The sequence below is a fragment of the Propithecus coquereli genome, unplaced genomic scaffold, assembly GCF_000956105.1.
Source record: "Propithecus coquereli isolate 6110/MARCELLA unplaced genomic scaffold, Pcoq_1.0 Scaffold131, whole genome shotgun sequence".
NCBI classification, from domain to species: domain Eukaryota; kingdom Metazoa; phylum Chordata; class Mammalia; order Primates; family Indriidae; genus Propithecus; species Propithecus coquereli.
Genome location: NW_012137303.1, coordinates 1259617 through 1278383, shown reverse-complemented (window position 1 = coordinate 1278383; position 18767 = coordinate 1259617). Strand labels below are relative to the sequence as shown.

The window sequence follows — 18767 nt, the reverse complement described above, 5'->3', positions numbered from 1 at the left end:
CTCATAAAGACAACAAATATTTTAAGTTAGAGGGAGAGGCACAAAAGGTTGCATTGCAGAAATTGAAAGACAAAAAGCAAAAGCAAAGACAATTCTTTCAAGCAGCAATAGGACCTGGAAATAATGCGACTGAAGCAATATACCTTATATATACCTTATATACTCAGGGAAGAAAGGGAAGCCATTCAGTGATGTAGAAATTGTGAAAGTATGCATTGTCAAAGTTGTAGGATGCTTAGACTGCAATAACATTTCAAAGTACAAACAACTGCCTCTTTCAAGGAGAACTATAACTGACTGGCAGCATGAATTAGACTTCAACTTAACAGAACAAATTCATGCAATACTTCAAAAGAAAAATATGTATTATTCAATCTTTTTGGATGAATCAACTGATGCTACTGACTCCACACAGGGTTTATACTTCATGCCGGTAATAACAGAAGATTTTCTTTGCCACAAAGTGTTACTAACTTTGGGCTTTCTTGCCAATAGAACACGGAGAATAGATAACTTCAACAATTTTCAGGATCAATGTGGTGAAGTTGGACTGAATTTGGTAAATTTACTGAGTGTTTGTACAGACAGTGCATCTTCCATGATGGGAAAACATGAAGAGTTTATCGTACAGATAAAAAAAAGTATTAACAGATCCAGATGCTTTCATTTCTTTTCATTGTATAAAATCTTGCATCACTAAAATCTCTGTGCTAAGGCTACTATTATAAGTGACACTTTGCAACAAGTTATAAGTATTGTTAACTGTATTCCTGCAAATGCAACACGGCATCATCAGTTTCCTAAATATGCTGAAGTTGAACACTGAGGTATTCAGTGTGAATTTGCCATGTCATTCTAAAGTGCATTGGTTATCGCAAGGACAGGTATTAGCCACAATTTTATCTCTGAGAGAACAGATAGTTAAATTTTAAGAACAGAATCAGCAATGTGAATTATTGAAAGATTTCTATGGGAATGCAGCATTTCTGAGTGATATCATATCAAATCAAAATGATTTGAATATTTCTTTGCAAGGTAAAACTCAGTCTATGTATGATATGTGGCAAAAAATCCAAGCACTTTAAAAAAAGCTATCTTTTTTCAAAATACTTCTTCAAAAGGAAATTTTGGATGAACGTTTTCCCCAGTTAACACAGGCCATTGATAAGCAGGATGATATATGTGAATCATTTGAAGAATATGCAGCTGTTATAGATCTATTAATTGGAGAATACAATGAAATGGTCACTGACTTTGATAATCATGACATCACACTCAAATTAGCATTTCAGCTTCTCGTTGGTATCACCAAGGCACCTGATGAACTACAAATGAAATTGATTGAGCTCTCAGCAGAGGACATTTTAAAGGCATTGTTTGATGCTAAGAAAGATCCAATTGAAATATGGGAAAATTCAGTAGAATAGCCACACCTTTGGCAACGTGCTTAAAAAATGCTTTCTTGCTTTTCAACCACTTACTACTGCAAATCTACATTCTCCTACCTAACCCAAATCAAGACACCCTTAAGGTTACAAATGACTGATACTCATCTAGAGGATCAACTGAAACTGCAAACCCCCATGCTGCAACCAAATATTCCAATGCTTTCCAGCAAAAAGAAGACACAACAATGTCATTAAAAGATCAGTTAACTTTAAAATTAACAAATATTTTTCATTTTTGAAATTATTAAGTACATAGTAGTTAGATTTTTACAAAATAATGCACATTTTTAAGTATATCTAACTGAAGTTTCTTGAATGTGGCCTTATTTGATTACAGCTAAATTAATGCAGATTTCCAACATGAAAAGATTCCCCACCCCTGATCAAAGTAGTAGATACATTGGTATTCACTAAAAATTCTTTCACCTTTACTATATGTTTGGAAAGTTTCATGACAAACTAGTGGGGAAGGGGGAGAAGGGAAGGGAGAATTTTGTTTCCTGCTGATAAAAGAGACCAAAAATACTATTGGCTAAAACAAGAGTTTATTTTCCTGTCATGTACAATGAATTCAGACAGTGGCAGTCCAGGGCTAGTCTGGCATCTCAGGGATGTCATCCATGCTCCAGCCTACTCTGTCTTCATTCTCTATTGTCTCAGCACTTGGCTTCCATTGTCAAAGTTGCCTTATGGGCACAAGGCAGCTGCTGTACCTCTGTGTCCAAAGCCTATGTACTAGGTATGAGGAAGAAGGAAGTAGGGTGTGTCTCCCAGCTGTTTCAGCCTCCTCTTTTAAGGATATCTGGGAAAAGCACAATGGTACAACTTCACCTACAAACCATTGGCTAAAACTTAGTCCCTTAATTTTCTCTATCTCCATGGGGAAGAGAACATTGCAGTGCACAAGAAAATTAAGCCTTATTACTAAGAAAAAGTGGGGAATGAATATTATACAAATGACCAGCCATCTTAACCACAGAGCCTGAATTCAAACTGTTGTAATATAATCAGATTCCATCAGCCCAGATCATATCTAAGCCCTAGGAGCTTTAAGGAGTGTATCACTGTCTTGCAAACCAAATAAAGTGTCTTGGGAGGTCTTAGGTCACAGGAAGAACCAGTTTGTCCCTCAGATCTTGTACAGAGACAGCATTCACAGCCTATCTAGAGTCTAACCTCAATGAATACACTGGCAGAGTGAGAAACAAATACACATGAAAATACACTATAGCACAAACAAGTAGCTGAGGGTGAATGAAGATGCTCAGAAACAGTGGCAGTAAGAATTTCCTGAAAAATGCAAAACATGCCAAGCAGCACTGACTCTGGAAATCAGAAAATTATGATGGATCCTAGACCTGGATGCCAGAGGTGCTTAAAGTGGTGCAGTGTGTCTGGTTTTCTTTCCATTGTTACTTTCATTAGGCTCTGTAGTAAGAGATCCTCCTCCTCCATGTACCCATTTACATGCAAGCAGATGTTAGTAAATACCACAGTAGCATTTTAATTAATGCACATTGTTCTCTATTCACACATTAAAATCTTTTTATTTTTCCACTCCATTCTGATGACATTTCTATTATGAGGTAAAAGGCATAAGAAGAAAGTATAAAAGAATATGAAGAAATACTTATATATATATACACCCACAAGAATGATTTAAATAGGTAAAGACCAAGAAATGCAATCACTAAGGGAGGTAGGGCCTGGAATTTTTCTTCAATGGGTACAATTCAATGTAGTTTCAGTTTTCATTCTAACCTTCCCCAAGGGTTTCTACCCAGCAACTGGTGAGATACACCACCTCTGAGCCAATCAAAACACTAATTCTTCCAAAGACAGACTCTTGCTGTTTCTCACCCCAGTGAACAGTCTTTGCTTTCTTTCTTTTTCTTTTCTTCCAGATAAGAGCCTCTTAACCATAATAGAAAGGATGGAGGACTATTAATCACCTTTATTCTGTGGGCTGTGATCCTCAGATGGGAATACCAAGGGGTAAGTGAGGGAAATTGATTAGAGCCAGGGAGGAGAAAGGGGGCTGACGAGCTGAAAGCAGGCATTCAGGAAGTACCCAGACAGAGAAAGGAGTGAGGACCTTTTGTGTGTGTGTGTGTGTGTGTGTGTGTGTGTGCACGCGCGCGCACCCACGCCACGTGCGAGCATGCTGGGAAGAGCAGAGAAGTAGTGCAAAGAATGAGGACTTACAGAGGTTGGGATTTGGTGGATTGAAAGGGAGACATCCTGAGTGAAGAAAGATTCTAACTGCATGTTTTTAAGAATGTATCATGGTCAGAAAGGAGCAAAGGACCCTTAAACTCTTTTCTGGCCAAGACAAGACATCTATACAAAGAGATTGTAAAAAGAAATGTGCCCTAAAGATTTATATATAAATGTGTGCATTTCAGAACTATTTATTGTATAGAAAAATCTGAACCAGCATACATATACAACAGGTGGGGCATGGATAAACAATGCATAGTTCACTCATTAAAAGGGATTTCCATGCAGCCACAAGAAATTCAGGTTTTAATGAAGAGTGATTATTTATAATTTTACCAATATTGGATCCATACATTATACTTTGTTTAGTATCTTTTAGGGGTTAGTATCTGTTTTTCTTTCTCTTCTCCATTTCCTCAAAACATAAACTATCCTTTCCATTATTTATTTAACTATTTCTTTATTTTGTATATTTAAGCTGTAGTTACATTTTACTATTATTGATTTTACCATGTTCAGTAGCCTTAAACATTGAGTTAATTTCTGATTTTTATTTCTTCAACAGTAATTTATATAGGTGGAATTTTTGGCTCAAAGAATACCCTGTTAATGCCCTTGCAGAAAAATTTACATTGGCAATAGTAAAATATATGATTACCACTACATACAATTTAAAATTTTATTCCCTTATATTTTTCTTCATTTTCAAAATTGTCTATAATCATGAAAAATAAAAGTAAATATCCTAAAATAAAAAAAGAAACTAATTTCTCACTCTGAAGACAGCACAGAATTGTTAGGTCAAGAACTAACAATAATAATAATCCCCTCCCAACCTCAGCAGCATAAAGAACAGTTTTGAGGAGCAGAAGATGGGGTGAAAGGCAATGTTTATTCAGAGGGTAGGTGCGAGTCTCAGGCAGGTGCAGAAAGACAGCCAGCTACAGAGACCTGTGTCCCTTGCCTTCTTCTCACTCCTCCCCACACCTCTTGCAGACCTTGTTCTCAGAGGCAATTGCCAGACCCAGGTACCCCCAGCAGCAGGTACCGTGACTGTGGGCCTCAAGCTCCTTTGTTTTGGGGGAAACTGTTGAGGAGTTAGTATTTACTGAGCATCTAATAAGTTCCACTCACTAAAATTACTCATAGCAATAATTAATTGTTAAGTAGTACATGAAATTTTTAAAATTTAAAGCATTAATATAGTTTTAAAACTAATGAGAACAAAAGGTCAACATGTCCTTTCACTTGCTAAACCTCCAATCTTCACTTTGGCATACATCTTTTTATACCTTCTTGAGACATTTACATATACAAGTATGTACAGATCTGTAGCTTTGCTTTTGTTTTTAAATAGAATCAGACGAAAATGGCAAGTGACCTGGACTTCTTCCTGCTCGACTTCCTTGCCTGCCTTGTCTTGGTCCAGCTGCTCATGCCTTGCTCAGGTAGGTATGATTCTGTTTTAACCTGTGTGAAGCAGACAATTACCTACTAATGCCCACTTAGATTCTTTGAGTCCTTCCTTACCTGAAAGTTCCATCCCAAACCGAAGTTCACATGCCATTAAGAGACAAATGGCACTTCTGTTAGGATGCTGTTCCTCTCTAGGTTCTTTATACCTCCCCTTCCCTGTCGAGGAGAACCCTTACTCTGATGGCTCCATTGCCAACACCTCTGATGGAGTTTCCCCCCTTTGCTGACCAGCTCAGTTTGCTGTACATGGACCCCCTGGACCCATCCTGGCCATGGTAGGTGAAGACGCTGATCTGCCCTGTCACCTGTCCCCGATGATGAGTGCAGAGACCATGGAGCTGAGGTGGGTGAGATCCAGCCTTAGGCAGGTAGTGACCGTGTATGCTGGTGGAAAGGAAGTGGAGAACAAACAGACCCCTGAATATCGAGGGAGAACTTCCATTCTACGAGGTGACATCACTGCAGGAAAGGCCGCTCTCCGAATACACAGCGTCAAAGCCTCTGACAGTGGAAACTACCTGTGTTATTTCCAAGATGGCAACTTCTATGAAAAAGCCATCGTGGAGCTGAAGGTAGCAGGTGAGCGCCTGGGTTTTGCTCTTAGGTTGTTCCTCTGTGGGACCTGGGGCAAGAGTTCCTGCCTCAAATCCAGTGCAGAGTACTCCTGGCTGGCCCCTAGGAATTGCCTGCACTGTCTTCCTACTCAGCTGCTCTGAGACCCTTGAGAAAGGCATAGGTTTTCCCTCAGGAAGAATTCCTCCTGTCCCCTACATGCTCAAGTAAAGGATAGGCCCCCCGCCCGAGCCTCCAGGGATCTGAGAAGGGAAACAAAGGACAAGGGATGGGAAGGATTAGAAATCATCTCTTCAGTGGCACATACACAGTTGCTTTGCTTTGGTTTAGTTGTGTACCGGATGGCTTCTGTGGCCTCGCCAGATGCACCTACTGTGGGCCCTGGGAGGCCGAGCATAGGGGCTGTATCTGCTGCTAATGTTCTCCAGCCAGTGACCCCCAGAAAGGAGCCATCGAAGAAGCTAGAGTGGAAGGAGCTGTGTTTATTACTATTTGCAGCAAGGAAGAGCACACACCATGGAGAACTGTGGGGCATCTCAATCAAAAGGTGTTAGAGAACACTTGGTATAGAGTTTGGGCTTGTGTTAGGGGATTTGGGGAGGGTCTGCAGAAGTGGGCCTCTGCTCTTGATTAGATGCTGTTAGGAAGGTGGGAGGGGGATTAATCCTGTGAGTGGGAACCTTAATCAATCTTTTCCAGGAGTAAGGAGACTAGGGCCAGACTAAAGCTCTAATTGGTAAAAGGAAAACAGTCCCTCATTGCCAGTGTGGGGTGCTTGGCCATTATTGTGATTTAGGCAATGTTTATATCTTTCTCACTGTTCAGACATGGCTCCCTGTCCTCCTGTTTTGGGGTTAGGCGTGAGTGGTAATGCCTCACTGTTTCTGGCCCCGGGGTACTGCACTAGCCCACATAGCTTTCCCCTCACTGTGACCACACTATTGCAAACAGCTCCTGAGTATAATCCTCCTTGAATTGTCTAATGTGAGCGTGTCGTTGATTCTTGTTGAGACTCTCCCCGATGCAGGAGGCTCCCAAGAATTTAAGCTGATTTATCCTTCCGCAGCACTGGGTGCTGATCTGCACATGGAAATGAAGGGTTATGAGGACGGAGGGATCCATCTGGAGTGCAGGTCCACCGGCTGGTACCCCCAGCCCCACGTCCAGTGGAGAGATGCCAAGGGGGAGGTCATCCCGGCTGTGGCAGCACCTGTGGTTGCAGATGGAGCGGGCTTGTATGCAGTGGCAGCATCTGTGATCATGAGAGGAAGCTCCGGAGAGGGGGTATCCTGTACCATCAGAAATTCCCTGCTCCAGCAGGAAAAGACAGCCAGGATTTCCATCGCAGGTCAGTACCCTGCTTCCCCTCTGCTGAGCTGTGCTGTGACTATTGAAAGTGGGGGGATGTGTGAGTCTCTGCTGTGTGAGTCTCTGCAGTGAATGTAAGGCCTGAAGCAGGGACCTGGAGCCTTCTCTTTGCTTTAGGGGAGCTTTGTCTCCCCCATGAAGCTGTTTATGCCACAAATATTTGCTCCACATTTTCTGTCTGCCAGAAACTGTGGCAGGTAATAGGAATTGGAGGAAAATGGTCAAGATGAGATCTTTAACCAAAGTTAAATGACAAAATGAGAAAAAACACATGTATTTATGACTCATATCATAAACAACCAATTTCCTTAAAACATAAGGAGATTTTCAATTCAAGATGGATAACTGACTTAAACCTAAGGCATGAAACCTTAAGAATTCTAAAAGAAGATGTTGGGAAGACCCTTTCAGACATCAGCCTAGGCAAGGAATTCTTGAAGAAGACCCCCAAAGCAATCACCGCAGCAATGAAAATAAATAAATGGGATCTGATCAAATGATCTGATCAAGTTAAAAAGCTTTTGCACGGCCAAGGAAATTATCATTAGAGCGAATAGACAGCATACAGAATGGAAGAAAATATTTGCTCTACACATCAGGTAAAGGGCTGATAACCAGAATCTATCTAGAACTTAAAAAAATCAACAAAAAAAAAAGATCAAACAACCCCATCAACAAATGGGCAAAGGAAATGAACAGAAACTTTTCAAAAGAAGACAGAATAATGGCCAGCAAACATATAAAAAAATGCTCAACATCTCTAATCATTAGAAAAATACAAATCAAAACCACAATGAGATATCACCTAACCCCAATAAGATTGGCCTCTATCAAAAAATCCCAAAACAACAAATGCTGGCGAGGATGTGGAGTGACAAGAACACTCTAACACTGCTGGTGGGGCTGCAAATTAGTGCAACCTCTGTGGAGAAGAATTTGGAGATACCTCAAAGAGTGAAAAATAGAAATGCCATTCGATCCAGCAATAGCTCTATTAGGCATCTGCCCAAAAGAGCAAAAGATATTCTGCAATAGAGACATCTGCACCCGAACGTTTATGGCAGCACAATTCGCTATTGCAAGGATGTGGAAACAATCCAAATGCCCATCAATTCATGAGTGGGTTATTAAAATTTGGTATATGTATACAGTGGAATGATTATTACTCAATCATAAGAAACGACAGTGATCTAGCACCTCTTATATTTTCCTGAGTTAAACTTAAGCCCATTATCCAAAGTGAGGTATCATAAGATCGGAAGAACTTGTACTCGCCATCAAATTGCTACTAACTGTTGAACACTAGGGTGCTCACATGGCAGTAATACTCTCCAGGGATTAGGGGGATGGGGGATAAATTCGCAACTAAAAGACATGGGGAGCATTGTAGAGGGGAAGGGCGTGCCTCTAACCCTCGCTTGGGTGAGGCAAAGACATAAAATGTAACCATAATGTTTGTACCCTCATAATACCCTGAAATAAAAAAATAAAAACAACAACAACAAAAAAACATAAGGAGATTTGAAACAATCTAGTAAAAACATTAACAAAGTATGAATTATTAGTTCATAGAAAAGGACATAAACATGCAAAAAAGTGCACATTCTTGCTTATTAGAGAAATGTATAGTAAAGCATTTTTCACTTAAGACATTGGCAAAAAACAAACAAAACAGGTAATTAGTAACACATTCTGATGGCAGGATGCAGGGAGGCAGTAACTCTCAGGCATTTGCCGTGTCATTTCTTGTATTCTTAGTATACATAAGCAGAACCTCTGTTGGGGGCTATTGAGCAATATCTATTCGCACCACATATTTATTGATCCAAAAGTCCACTCTGGCGATTTATCTGATAGATAAGCTTACATTTGTGGGAGACGACCCATGTAAAAGGCTATTTCTTACAGCACTTATTATGATTGCACAAAGTTGGAAACTATACAGTGTTCACTGGTGTGGAACTTCCATACAAGGAAAGACCACACAGCTGTGAAAGAAAACAGAGATAATTCTCTCCATACTAATATGGAAAGATCTCCAAGATACACTCTACACAGAGAGAGTAAGAATTCACAACAATGTGTATAGAATGCTATCTTTAGTGTAAATAAGAGGCAAAATAAGAATACATTTGTATTTACATTTAACAAGCAATTGTATAACACTATATGTCAGGTACTTCATAAGCATTAATTCAATCCTTCTAACCTCAGGAGGTAGGTGCTGTCATTACCCAATTTTACAGATTGGGGCACTAAGAACAGAGAAGTTAAAGAATTAGTCCAGGATCACACTGCTGGTCGAGTGCAGGAGGAGACAACATTTGAATCCAAGCCCTCTGGTACCAAAGTTATGTTCTTAATCATCATATTATTTTTAAGCTGACTAATGAGAAACTAATAAATGGAGGGAGGGAGGGAGCACTGGGTGGATAGGAGACTTGGGTAACTTTTTATATATGTATTTTTTTAACCATATAAATGTATTATCTATTGAAAACTTAAACAAGAAAAAATGTGTGTGACTGTGCTCAAGTCACTCACTTTCCATGGGAGAGGCAGACATCTCAAGAGAAGTAATGGTAGCAGGTTGTAGAAGGGCTTACCAAAGTCTTATCCAAAGTTGTCTGAAACTTTAAGAAGAGAAAGATTGTTTAACCTCATGAGACAGGTTCCATGCCTCCCGCCCTGGGGGGAGCAGCTAAAGCTCGAGGTGCTGCGGGCTGGGAAGACAGAGCCACAGACCCCTGACCCACAGACTGACCCTTTGCAGATCCCTTCTTCAAGAGTGCCCAGCCCTGGATCGCTGCCCTGGCAGGGACCCTGCCCATCTCGCTGCTGCTTCTTGCTGTGGTGGGTTACTTCTTGTGGAAACAACAAGAGGAAAAAAAGACTCTGCTGAGGGAGAAAGAGAGAGAGCAAGAGATGAGAGAATTGGCATGGAGCACAACAGAGCAGGAACGAAGCACAAGAGGTATCTGATTCTGGGAGGGAATCTAAGCCCCTGGGTTACAGGTCTAAGCCCAGAGACCTCACCCACATCCCCACCTTGGCACTGGGTGGTTTTTAAGGTTTGTTGTCCAGAAAATCCCCTCTCCCATAACACTTCATTATTTTTTCTGCTTATTTTCCAGAGAAGCTCGAGGAAGAACTCAGTAAGTTCCCATTTCCCCAGACACCCAGGGATGTCTTCCTATCCCTGCGTTATATACCTTGATGACTCTTCCTTGTTTATTCCATTTCAGAGTGGAGAAAAATCCAGTACTTGGCTCGTGAGTGGCTCTGACATTTTCTGTGAATTATCACTTATGACTGTCTCTGCTTGGATATTTTCCAGCCCTTAACTCTGCCCAGGCTTGGGGAATGGCAGTGGATCCCTGTGACCAGGGAAAGAAAATAAATGCGGGCCATAGAAAAACCTCCAGAAGGAGAGTCTCCTTCTCTCTTTCTGTCTCAGAGAAAGATGCCTTCAATCTCTCTCCACAGAGGCCTATAGACCCTTTAGTCCTGAGAGACACTAAGGAATATCCAGGGGTACGCTTGAGGGAAAAGGGGGAAGAGGAGGATGAGGTACCTTGTCTATGCCAAGAACCTAATTGCTTTACATAATTGATATGCTGTTGAGGAGATAAGAAAAATGGAAGATTATAAGGAATGAGAAGATCAGAAAAGAGGAAGGGAGAAAAGAGTTCCTCATACACTGAAGTAGCTAAGTGGCTCAGTTGGTATAGATTTAGTATAACTACTTTCAAAAATTGGCCCCTGAAAGTTCTCATTAAGTTTCCCAGATTGTTTTCAGAAGAAGGTAGGAAATAATACAGATTGTTACATGTGTATATACATACACACACACATACAGACATGGTGACAGCAATACCCAAGCATGGGAATACATACAAAATAGATCAGCTGGACCACATCAGGAAGGTACTAACACACTGCCTATGGTGTCACTAGTGTTCAAGTGGTGTTCCTGGAAGTGATATGAAGGAGAAGAGGGGAGGAGAGGATTGAACTTGCAGAGGGAGACGGCAGGGAAGAGTGGAGTGGTCAAAAAGAAGATTAGGTGGGTGCAAAAAGAAGGCAAAAGGGCAGCGTTCAAGTGACATCTCTACCTTTCTTTCATTGCAGTTTGTGGGAAGTCTCCAGCCTATAATGGTGAGTGACACTAATGTTCTCTGAGTTTCCTGGGACACATGCCCTGAATATTCCAACCTTTTCTCTATTGTCACTCACTGACATTCTCACTTGGAGTAATCAGATCTAACCCAAAGGCTCATTTTCAGTGGGGATTCCACTTATGCTTTTCAGGAGCCTCTGAGAGAAGCCTGAGGCTGCTGGCACTCATGCACACCCCCTAGCAAACCCTGGCCATGCTGGCAGCCCCTCATGACAAGGGGAACAAAGCCCACCATTTTGTGGAAGTTGCCACCGCTGATCCATCAGAGCCGCAGAGGAGGGAAGGTGGACAATGGAAGAGACTCTGAAGAAAAGGAGAGAGAAAAGACTGAGTGAGGAGAATGGGGTGGGGAAGAATAGAAATATTGACTTTTTTTATCTATGTCTCCTTCCTTTCAGAATGGAAAGTGGCCCTCTTCCAAGCTGGTGAGTAAATCACTGTATGTTCCCTAGGCCAACAACCTGAGGAACCATATCCCTTTCTCTTCTCCAACTCTTGAGGTTTGGAGAAGAAAAGTCCCCATGACAAGGAGACTTTTGGGTGGGCAACATGAGGTTCCAACTGCAAGCATGCCCATCTCCAGGACCCTGCCTGCTGAGAGCATAGGGACCCAGGGAGAATTGCTGTCTTGGGCTTCCACAGACCTTCATGGGAAGGAAGAGGCATGAAATGTGGAGCTGAGGAGCAGGAGACACAGACTGAAGAATATTGCAGGGACAGTGAGGATGGGAAATGCCAAGGAGAGAAGGCAATGCCTGCCCAGTCTTCATATGCCACCCACTGGCTCTGTGTGTGCTCAAAGGATTCAATGTGTCTGAGCTTTGGCCTCCACATTTTTAGATGATGATTGTAATTCCTATTTTGTGGGCAGTGAGGTGAAGAATGAAGAAGGTAATGAATATGTATTGGAAAAAACCTAGCAAGAAGGAAACGGCATGTTCAAAATGGGTGCTTCAAGAGGGTTTGGAGAAAATAGGGTTAAGAGAAAGCAACAGGGGAAAGTGCATTGACTCAGGGGTCCCAACAGTGGGGATCTGTCTCCACTCCTAGATTTCAAGATTAGGGGCAGGGGCCAGTATGGGAACCCAGAGGACGCTGTAGCTGAAAGAGAGGGCTGCCTGAGAAGAGTCAGGCCTTCCTCAGAGCAACACCATCTGTTGCTGGCAGGAGGAAGCAGGGAAAATAAATGCTGTGCTTCTCTCATCTCTCTCCCTCCAATCTTCTGCCAGGGCCTGCCATTGGCCTAACCCAACAGGAAACCAAAGGACATGGGAGCCCAGTGGCACTGTCCATAGAGGACAGAGTTCTGGGGCCCGGAACAGGGTAGAGAAAGGTGAAGCATGGATAATGGGTCTGGAGTCATATAAAGCCCCCAACATAGACCCTAGCATGGAGCAGGCATGGCAGCCATTATAACATCACATGCTACCTTCATGCCCTGCCCTGGGCTGATTAAATTACATTGTTGTCTTATACAACCCTAGAAATTAGTATTTTTATTCCCATTAGTCAGCTAAGGAAATGCTTCAGATAAGGCTCAAAGATGTTCCATAGCTCAGATATATGGAAAGATAGACTGCAGAAAAGGAAAACTCATTCAGCTCATGACTAATAGAGTGAACATTGAAAGTTAGATCTATGAGTATAAAACATAAGTGAGCAGTGTCCAGTCTGGGAAGGAAACAAGACAAATGTACTGCGAAGGAGGCCTGTTGCTTGCTGAGGCAGCGTCAGGATATCAGGATGTCAGGTTAGACAGACTGCAACCCTCATTTCACCCTCCCCTTCCCCACTGTACACAACCCCGGGGCTTTCTCTCATGATGTTAATAAGAGAGTCACATTCAGGGCAGGCCGGGAACGCAAGGCTCTGAACTCTGGCCTCCTGGGCAAGGCCCAAGCCTTGTATGCTGAAGCTCTGAGGTCCAGGAAAATGGCTGACCCCACAGACAAATCGTGTAACTCTCTGCAGCAGATGTGATTCTGGATCCAGACTCGGCAAACCCCATCCTCCTTTTGTCTGAGGACCTGAGGAGTCTGCAGCGTGCAGAGGAGAAACAGGACCTTCCAGACATTCCTGAGAGATTTAATTGGCGTTACTGTGTGCTTGGGCAAGAGAGCTTCACATCAGGGAGACATTACTGGGAGGTGGAGGTGGGGGACAGGCAAGAATGGCACATTGGAGTGTGTAGGAGGAATGTGGAGAGAAAAGGTTGGGTCAAAATGATACCTGAGAATGGATTCTGGACTATGGGACAGTCCGGTGAGAATAACTATCGGGCTCTGACTGAACCCAGGACCAAACTGACGCTTGCTGGACCGCCTGAAAGAGTGGGGGTTTTCTTGGACTATGAGACTGGGGAGGTCTCCTTCTACAATGCCATAGATGGATCTCATATTTACACCTTCCTGCGCACCTCCTTCTCTGGGCCTCTGTGTCCTGTTTTCAGAATTTTGACGTTGGAGCCCACTGCACTGACCATTTGCCCAGCACCAAAAGAAACGGAGGGACTGAGAATGCCAGGCTCTGTTCCTGACCTAGCTCCTGACCTTTCCCTGGAGACTCCAGTGACCTCAGGCTTAGCTAATGAAACTAGGGAGCCTCAGGGTGAAGTGACATGTCCCCTTCTCCCTGCCCAGTCTGGAGCTGAAAGTCTCCCCATCCACAGCAACCATCACAACCATAAAGCTACATGCACAGCCTGAAGCACTTTACTCATTCAATTATTCCATATGACAGTGGTTTGAGTTTGGCGCCACTTTATTGTCCCCTTTGTACAAGTAAGAACTCTACATAAAGTGAATTAGCTTTCCAAAGGTGACATGGCTAGCAAACGACACAGCTGGGATCTGAACAATAACTACCATTTACAGACTTAAAATACACTGGGTATATTTTAAATAAATGCACTAAGTGGATTTCACTCATTTAAGCCTCACAACACTCTGTGAGGTAGTCTCATTTTGCAGATGTGGCAGTTGATGTGGGACAAAATTCAGTAACTTCTGTAACTCATACAGTAAGTTGTGCAGCTGGAAGATGCTCCGCCTCGGTCCCTGACCACCTGCCCATTCTTGTTTTCCAGCCTCATTTTCCCCATGGGAAGGGACCATGTGCAGCCCTCAGATTCTCTTCCCAGAGCAGCCACAGGGCAGGGGTCCTTGTGGGTGGCTGTAGGGGCTACACCCCTCCTGAGTCCTTCACAGCTGATTGTCAGAGCCTTGCATCCGGCACTCTTGGGTTGGCTTTGCATGGTGTCTTGGTCTAGAGAATAAACTCACTATAACCATATCGCACAGGACTGAGGAAGGGACTAAAGGCCAAACTCTAAATTAACAATAGGGCAGCACAGGTGTGCCCACCCTATAAATGGGATAAGTGATCCTGGAACCAATATCAATCTTCCTATGCTCAACGTCTCTAGGAAGTGCGGTTAATAGCCTAAAGACTGTCAATGAAAAAAGAATTGGGGGGGAAGGAAGCTAGAAGAACATCAAGGGTATTTTTAATCCCAGTGTAGAATCCATCTCCAGGAATGGGGTATATTCACCGTGATCACTGGTGAATACTAAACCACCATTCCTTTCAACTGATGGATACTAAGAAAAAACTGCTCTTACTTATCATCTCTGTTATTGTTCACCACTGTATCCCCTCTACCTGGTGTGCGGTTGTCAAGTTTTATGTGTACAATAAAATTGTTAATAATCCTCACCGTTTTCAGTTTGGCTTTTTCTAGGCTCTCACAAGTCTGCTCAGCACAGTAGAGTAGCCTACACACCCTCTCTACCCATCACAGTTTCACAGTTTACCTCATTGCAACATTTGTACCAAATCTTAATTATTATAAGCTTTCTACCACTACAAGAAAGAATTATCACAAATTCAGAGACTTAAAACAAAACTCATTTATTATCACACAGATCTTTAGGTCAGAAGTCAGACATGGATCTCACTGAGCTAACATCTAGGTGTCTGCAGCCTGCATTCCATTCTGGAGGCGCGAGGGAAGGAGTTGTTTCCTTGCTTTTTCACATTGTTGGCAGATTTCAGGTCCTTGGAGTTTTAGAACTGAGGTCCTAGTTCCCTGCCGGTGGTCATAGCTGAGGGCTGTTCCAAGCTCTAGATACTTGGAACAGCCTGGCTCCTGGCTCCCTTCCTCCATCTCCAAAGCAGCAACAGCGGGCTGAGTCTTTCTCAATCTTTGAATTTTTCCTGGTTCTTCTATTGCATCTCTCTGACTCCTCTGCCTTCTACTTTTGTGTACTTGTGCCATTAGATTGAGTCTGCCCAGACAAGTTAGGATAATCTCTCTATTTTAAGGTCAATACCTTAATTCCATGTGCAAGGCCCATTTTGCCATGTAATATATCATATCTGCAAGTTTTACAGTGGCTATTGCTGGGAGGGTGGGAGCAGTGTTTAGCCTAGCAGTCATATTTGGGAAGTGTTCCCAGAAAACACAAGTGCAGAAATAAAGTGAGACAGAGAAGGGAGAAAGCCGGTTATGTAAGGAATGGTATAAAGAGTTCTTTAATGAGCTAGGAAGAGTGTGGACGACTTGGCTCAATCCCACCCAGGACTCTAAGAAACCATATGACATGATGGAATATACCAGAATCTTTCTAAGAGCTGGAAAGCTGGAGAAATTCGTCCATATCTTGCATCCTCCTTTGCTCGAATTGGTTGAAATTTGCTTCTGGGGAGTTAATTTTGCTGTAATTTGAGATTGGGCTGTGTATGTGCAAAAAATCCAACATCGCTGGTGATGGAGAAAGCCCTCAGGCAGAGGAGATGAGAGGCAGATACCTGAGGTAGGACATTGTGATCCACACAAGAAACTTCCTTCCTCATTTTTTGATGAGATAGGCCAAAAGAACATGGATATGACATCAACAGCATCTGTTCTCAGGCCTCTGCTTTTGCGAATATAGTGAGTGCCTGTCAAGGTCTCTCTGTACCCCCTTCACCCCATTCATTCATCAGTAGTGACCTGCTGTCTTCCTACACATGTCCGCATCACACTGCCATGCTGCTTCACCACATGGACGGGATCTGGGATGGTCATGTGGCCCAGGCCAGGTCTCCTGTTAATTTTAATTGCTATGTTAAACAGCTTCATATGGTCAGCGTGCTAACTTTCTTGGAAGCTAAAGATTTCAGAATGACCCAGTGGCCAATCATCAAAGCTCGAATTCATAGTTTATTGCAAGACATTCACACACACAATCAAGCTAACATTCACGATGAAATTATTAAAGGCAGCAATGAGGGGGTAATGAAACACGGTGGAGGCTCGGAAGGCCACCCCACCAACACAGGAACTCAAATGAATCTGGACGTCTCTCTCAGGTGCCAACCAGAGGGGCAGTGGCCATTCCTCTTGGGCAGAGCTGTCCTGGCAGCAGCTACCAAAATCGGGAGGAGACTTTCAGAGTCTCAAGAACCCAGATTGTAAAAGCACTCTCATACATTGCCAGCCTCTTGCTGTTTTTACGATTCTCTGCAGGTGTGCTTATTATCCTTATAAGCCTTTGGGTCTTGGGCTGTACTGGGTCACAGCAGATCTTATCTCATCACCTTAGTCTATCACACATATATGGAAAAAAATCAACTTTACTATGAGCTCTGTACACATAGGTTTATCACTTTAAAGAAAAACAATTTTTCTCTGACCTCCATGTTCACATATGCTTATTACTTTGAGGGAAAACAAATGTGCTGTAGGCTTAATGCCACCTAATGTGACTGACTTCGTTTTGAGATATTAGGACCACAAATCATTATTACTAATGAGGCTACAGGACCTCCACGTAATATGTGACCAGTGACTCCTGTAGCAGGTGTGCATGGGAGCTGTGGGAAGGCATCTTCCACTCACAGTGAGGTCCCCAAGAGCAGAGAAAGGTGGACTGTGGAGACAGGAGAGCAAAGCAGATGAGAAGGCTTCAGGGTGGAAAGAGATTGATTCATTTTCTCATCTTTGGTTCCTTTGGGGTCCCAGTATCATTCCTACTGTGTGTCCTGTGAAATTTGTTCTCAAAATGAGGTAAATGTACTGGTTAATATTTATGCAGTCCTGGAAGTTAGCAGCTTATGCAACTGTTGTACTATGTTCATTGATTCCACGAGTTAGGTATTTGGAATTGGAACAGGGCAGAGTAGGAATGGTTTTTCTGCATGTCAAAGTCTCTGGGCCTCTCCTGGAAGGACTTTATGTCTGGTGGTGACTCAAAGGGAGAGACACAGCCAAATTTTCTTTACAGATTGGAGTTTACTGCAAAGCAAAAGGGAATCATTCAGTGTTCAGTTGGGATCCTGTTTCCTCCAGGACTAGCACGTACGCTAGATCCATGGAGAACTGTGCTAAAGTGACCCTTCCTCTGTGTTTATCCCTCCCATGACAGAGAATGATTGGGTCAGGTTGTCACTATCTAACGTGGCACACACAAGGAGGGCTTGGCTTCCTGCTAAGCTACCTCATTGCCCATGGACCATTCTTCTGCTCAGAACGCATGAGTTTCCCTCTGGTTTGCATCAGCTTGGCAGGGGTAGGGGCATAGTTTAGCAGGATGCCCTTGGCACAAGCTGCCTCAGGAACCCTGGGCCATATTTCTTCCAATAAAAAATCTGAAGCCAGATCTGAGCCTGGCTGGCCAGTCTCTTAGTCCCTCATAGCCACCTCTTCTGTCCCTTCCCAACAGCAGCCCAGTCCTAGGTGGTATGATCCAAGAATTACAATGCTTTGACTCCCATTAGCCACTCCACCCAGAATCTATTTTTAAGTATACTCCAGAAGCATTACGTGGTGGGTGAAGCTGTTATATGAGAAAGTGGCAGTTCAGGGATCAGTACAGTGGAAAAGTCAGTTTTCTGGGCTTTCTTTAGTTTATTCTCATCAAAGATCTCCCTTTACAGAGCAAAGAAGGAACCTGCTTTGGTAGCTAATTCTGGGTGATTCCTTCAGTCCTCCTTCCCCGTCCATGAGCTTTGACCTTGAGTGGCTGTCATCTCTCTCTTGGTCTTGGTGCTGGATGAGTGTAGCAACCGGGTCATACTGTCGAGGGAATGACCTTACCCTGACCGTTTTCACTCATCCATTGAACAACCACTGAGTGAAGAGCTTAGGGCCAGGACCTGAAAAAAGAGAGGAATCACATCCTGCAGACATCTGTTCTGAGGAACAGATATTCCAGTCACTGGAAATATGCGATTGATACTTAAATAACAAGGGTGTAGACAGATTTTAGGAATAGTGAAAGCTTCGTGTGTCAGAACAGGCTGAGAATATTTCAGGCAAAAATATCCAGAGGTGTTCTTGGCAGAGATGACATGAAGGCTGGGCAGGATTTCAAGGGGCAGAAATGGAGGGAAAAATTCAGGTGAAGGGAATGGCATAGGAAAGGGAGTGCTGGCTACAGGGAGGGCACTAGTGTGACATAAGGCACCTGTGGAGCCATTGCTAGTGTATTACCTGTAAAGTTCTGAATTGAATCAGAAGG

The 18767-nt window shown here is 43.0% G+C and overlaps 1 protein-coding gene across 1 annotated transcript; it reads left to right on the top strand.

The window, feature by feature from the left end:
- Nucleotides 1-3309: 3309 nt before the first annotated feature.
- On the top strand, nucleotides 3310-14205 carry LOC105805661 (butyrophilin subfamily 3 member A1-like). The gene is given in 11 exon segments (XM_012638585.1): nucleotides 3310-3443; nucleotides 5026-5116; nucleotides 5376-5723; nucleotides 6784-7065; nucleotides 9859-10059; nucleotides 10220-10240; nucleotides 10331-10357; nucleotides 11217-11243; nucleotides 11664-11690; nucleotides 13237-13916; nucleotides 13918-14205. Coding segments are annotated over 10 exon segments (1776 nt in total). The 5' UTR covers nucleotides 3310-3443; nucleotides 5026-5037; the 3' UTR covers nucleotides 14002-14205.
- Nucleotides 14206-18767: the final 4562 nt, after the last annotated feature.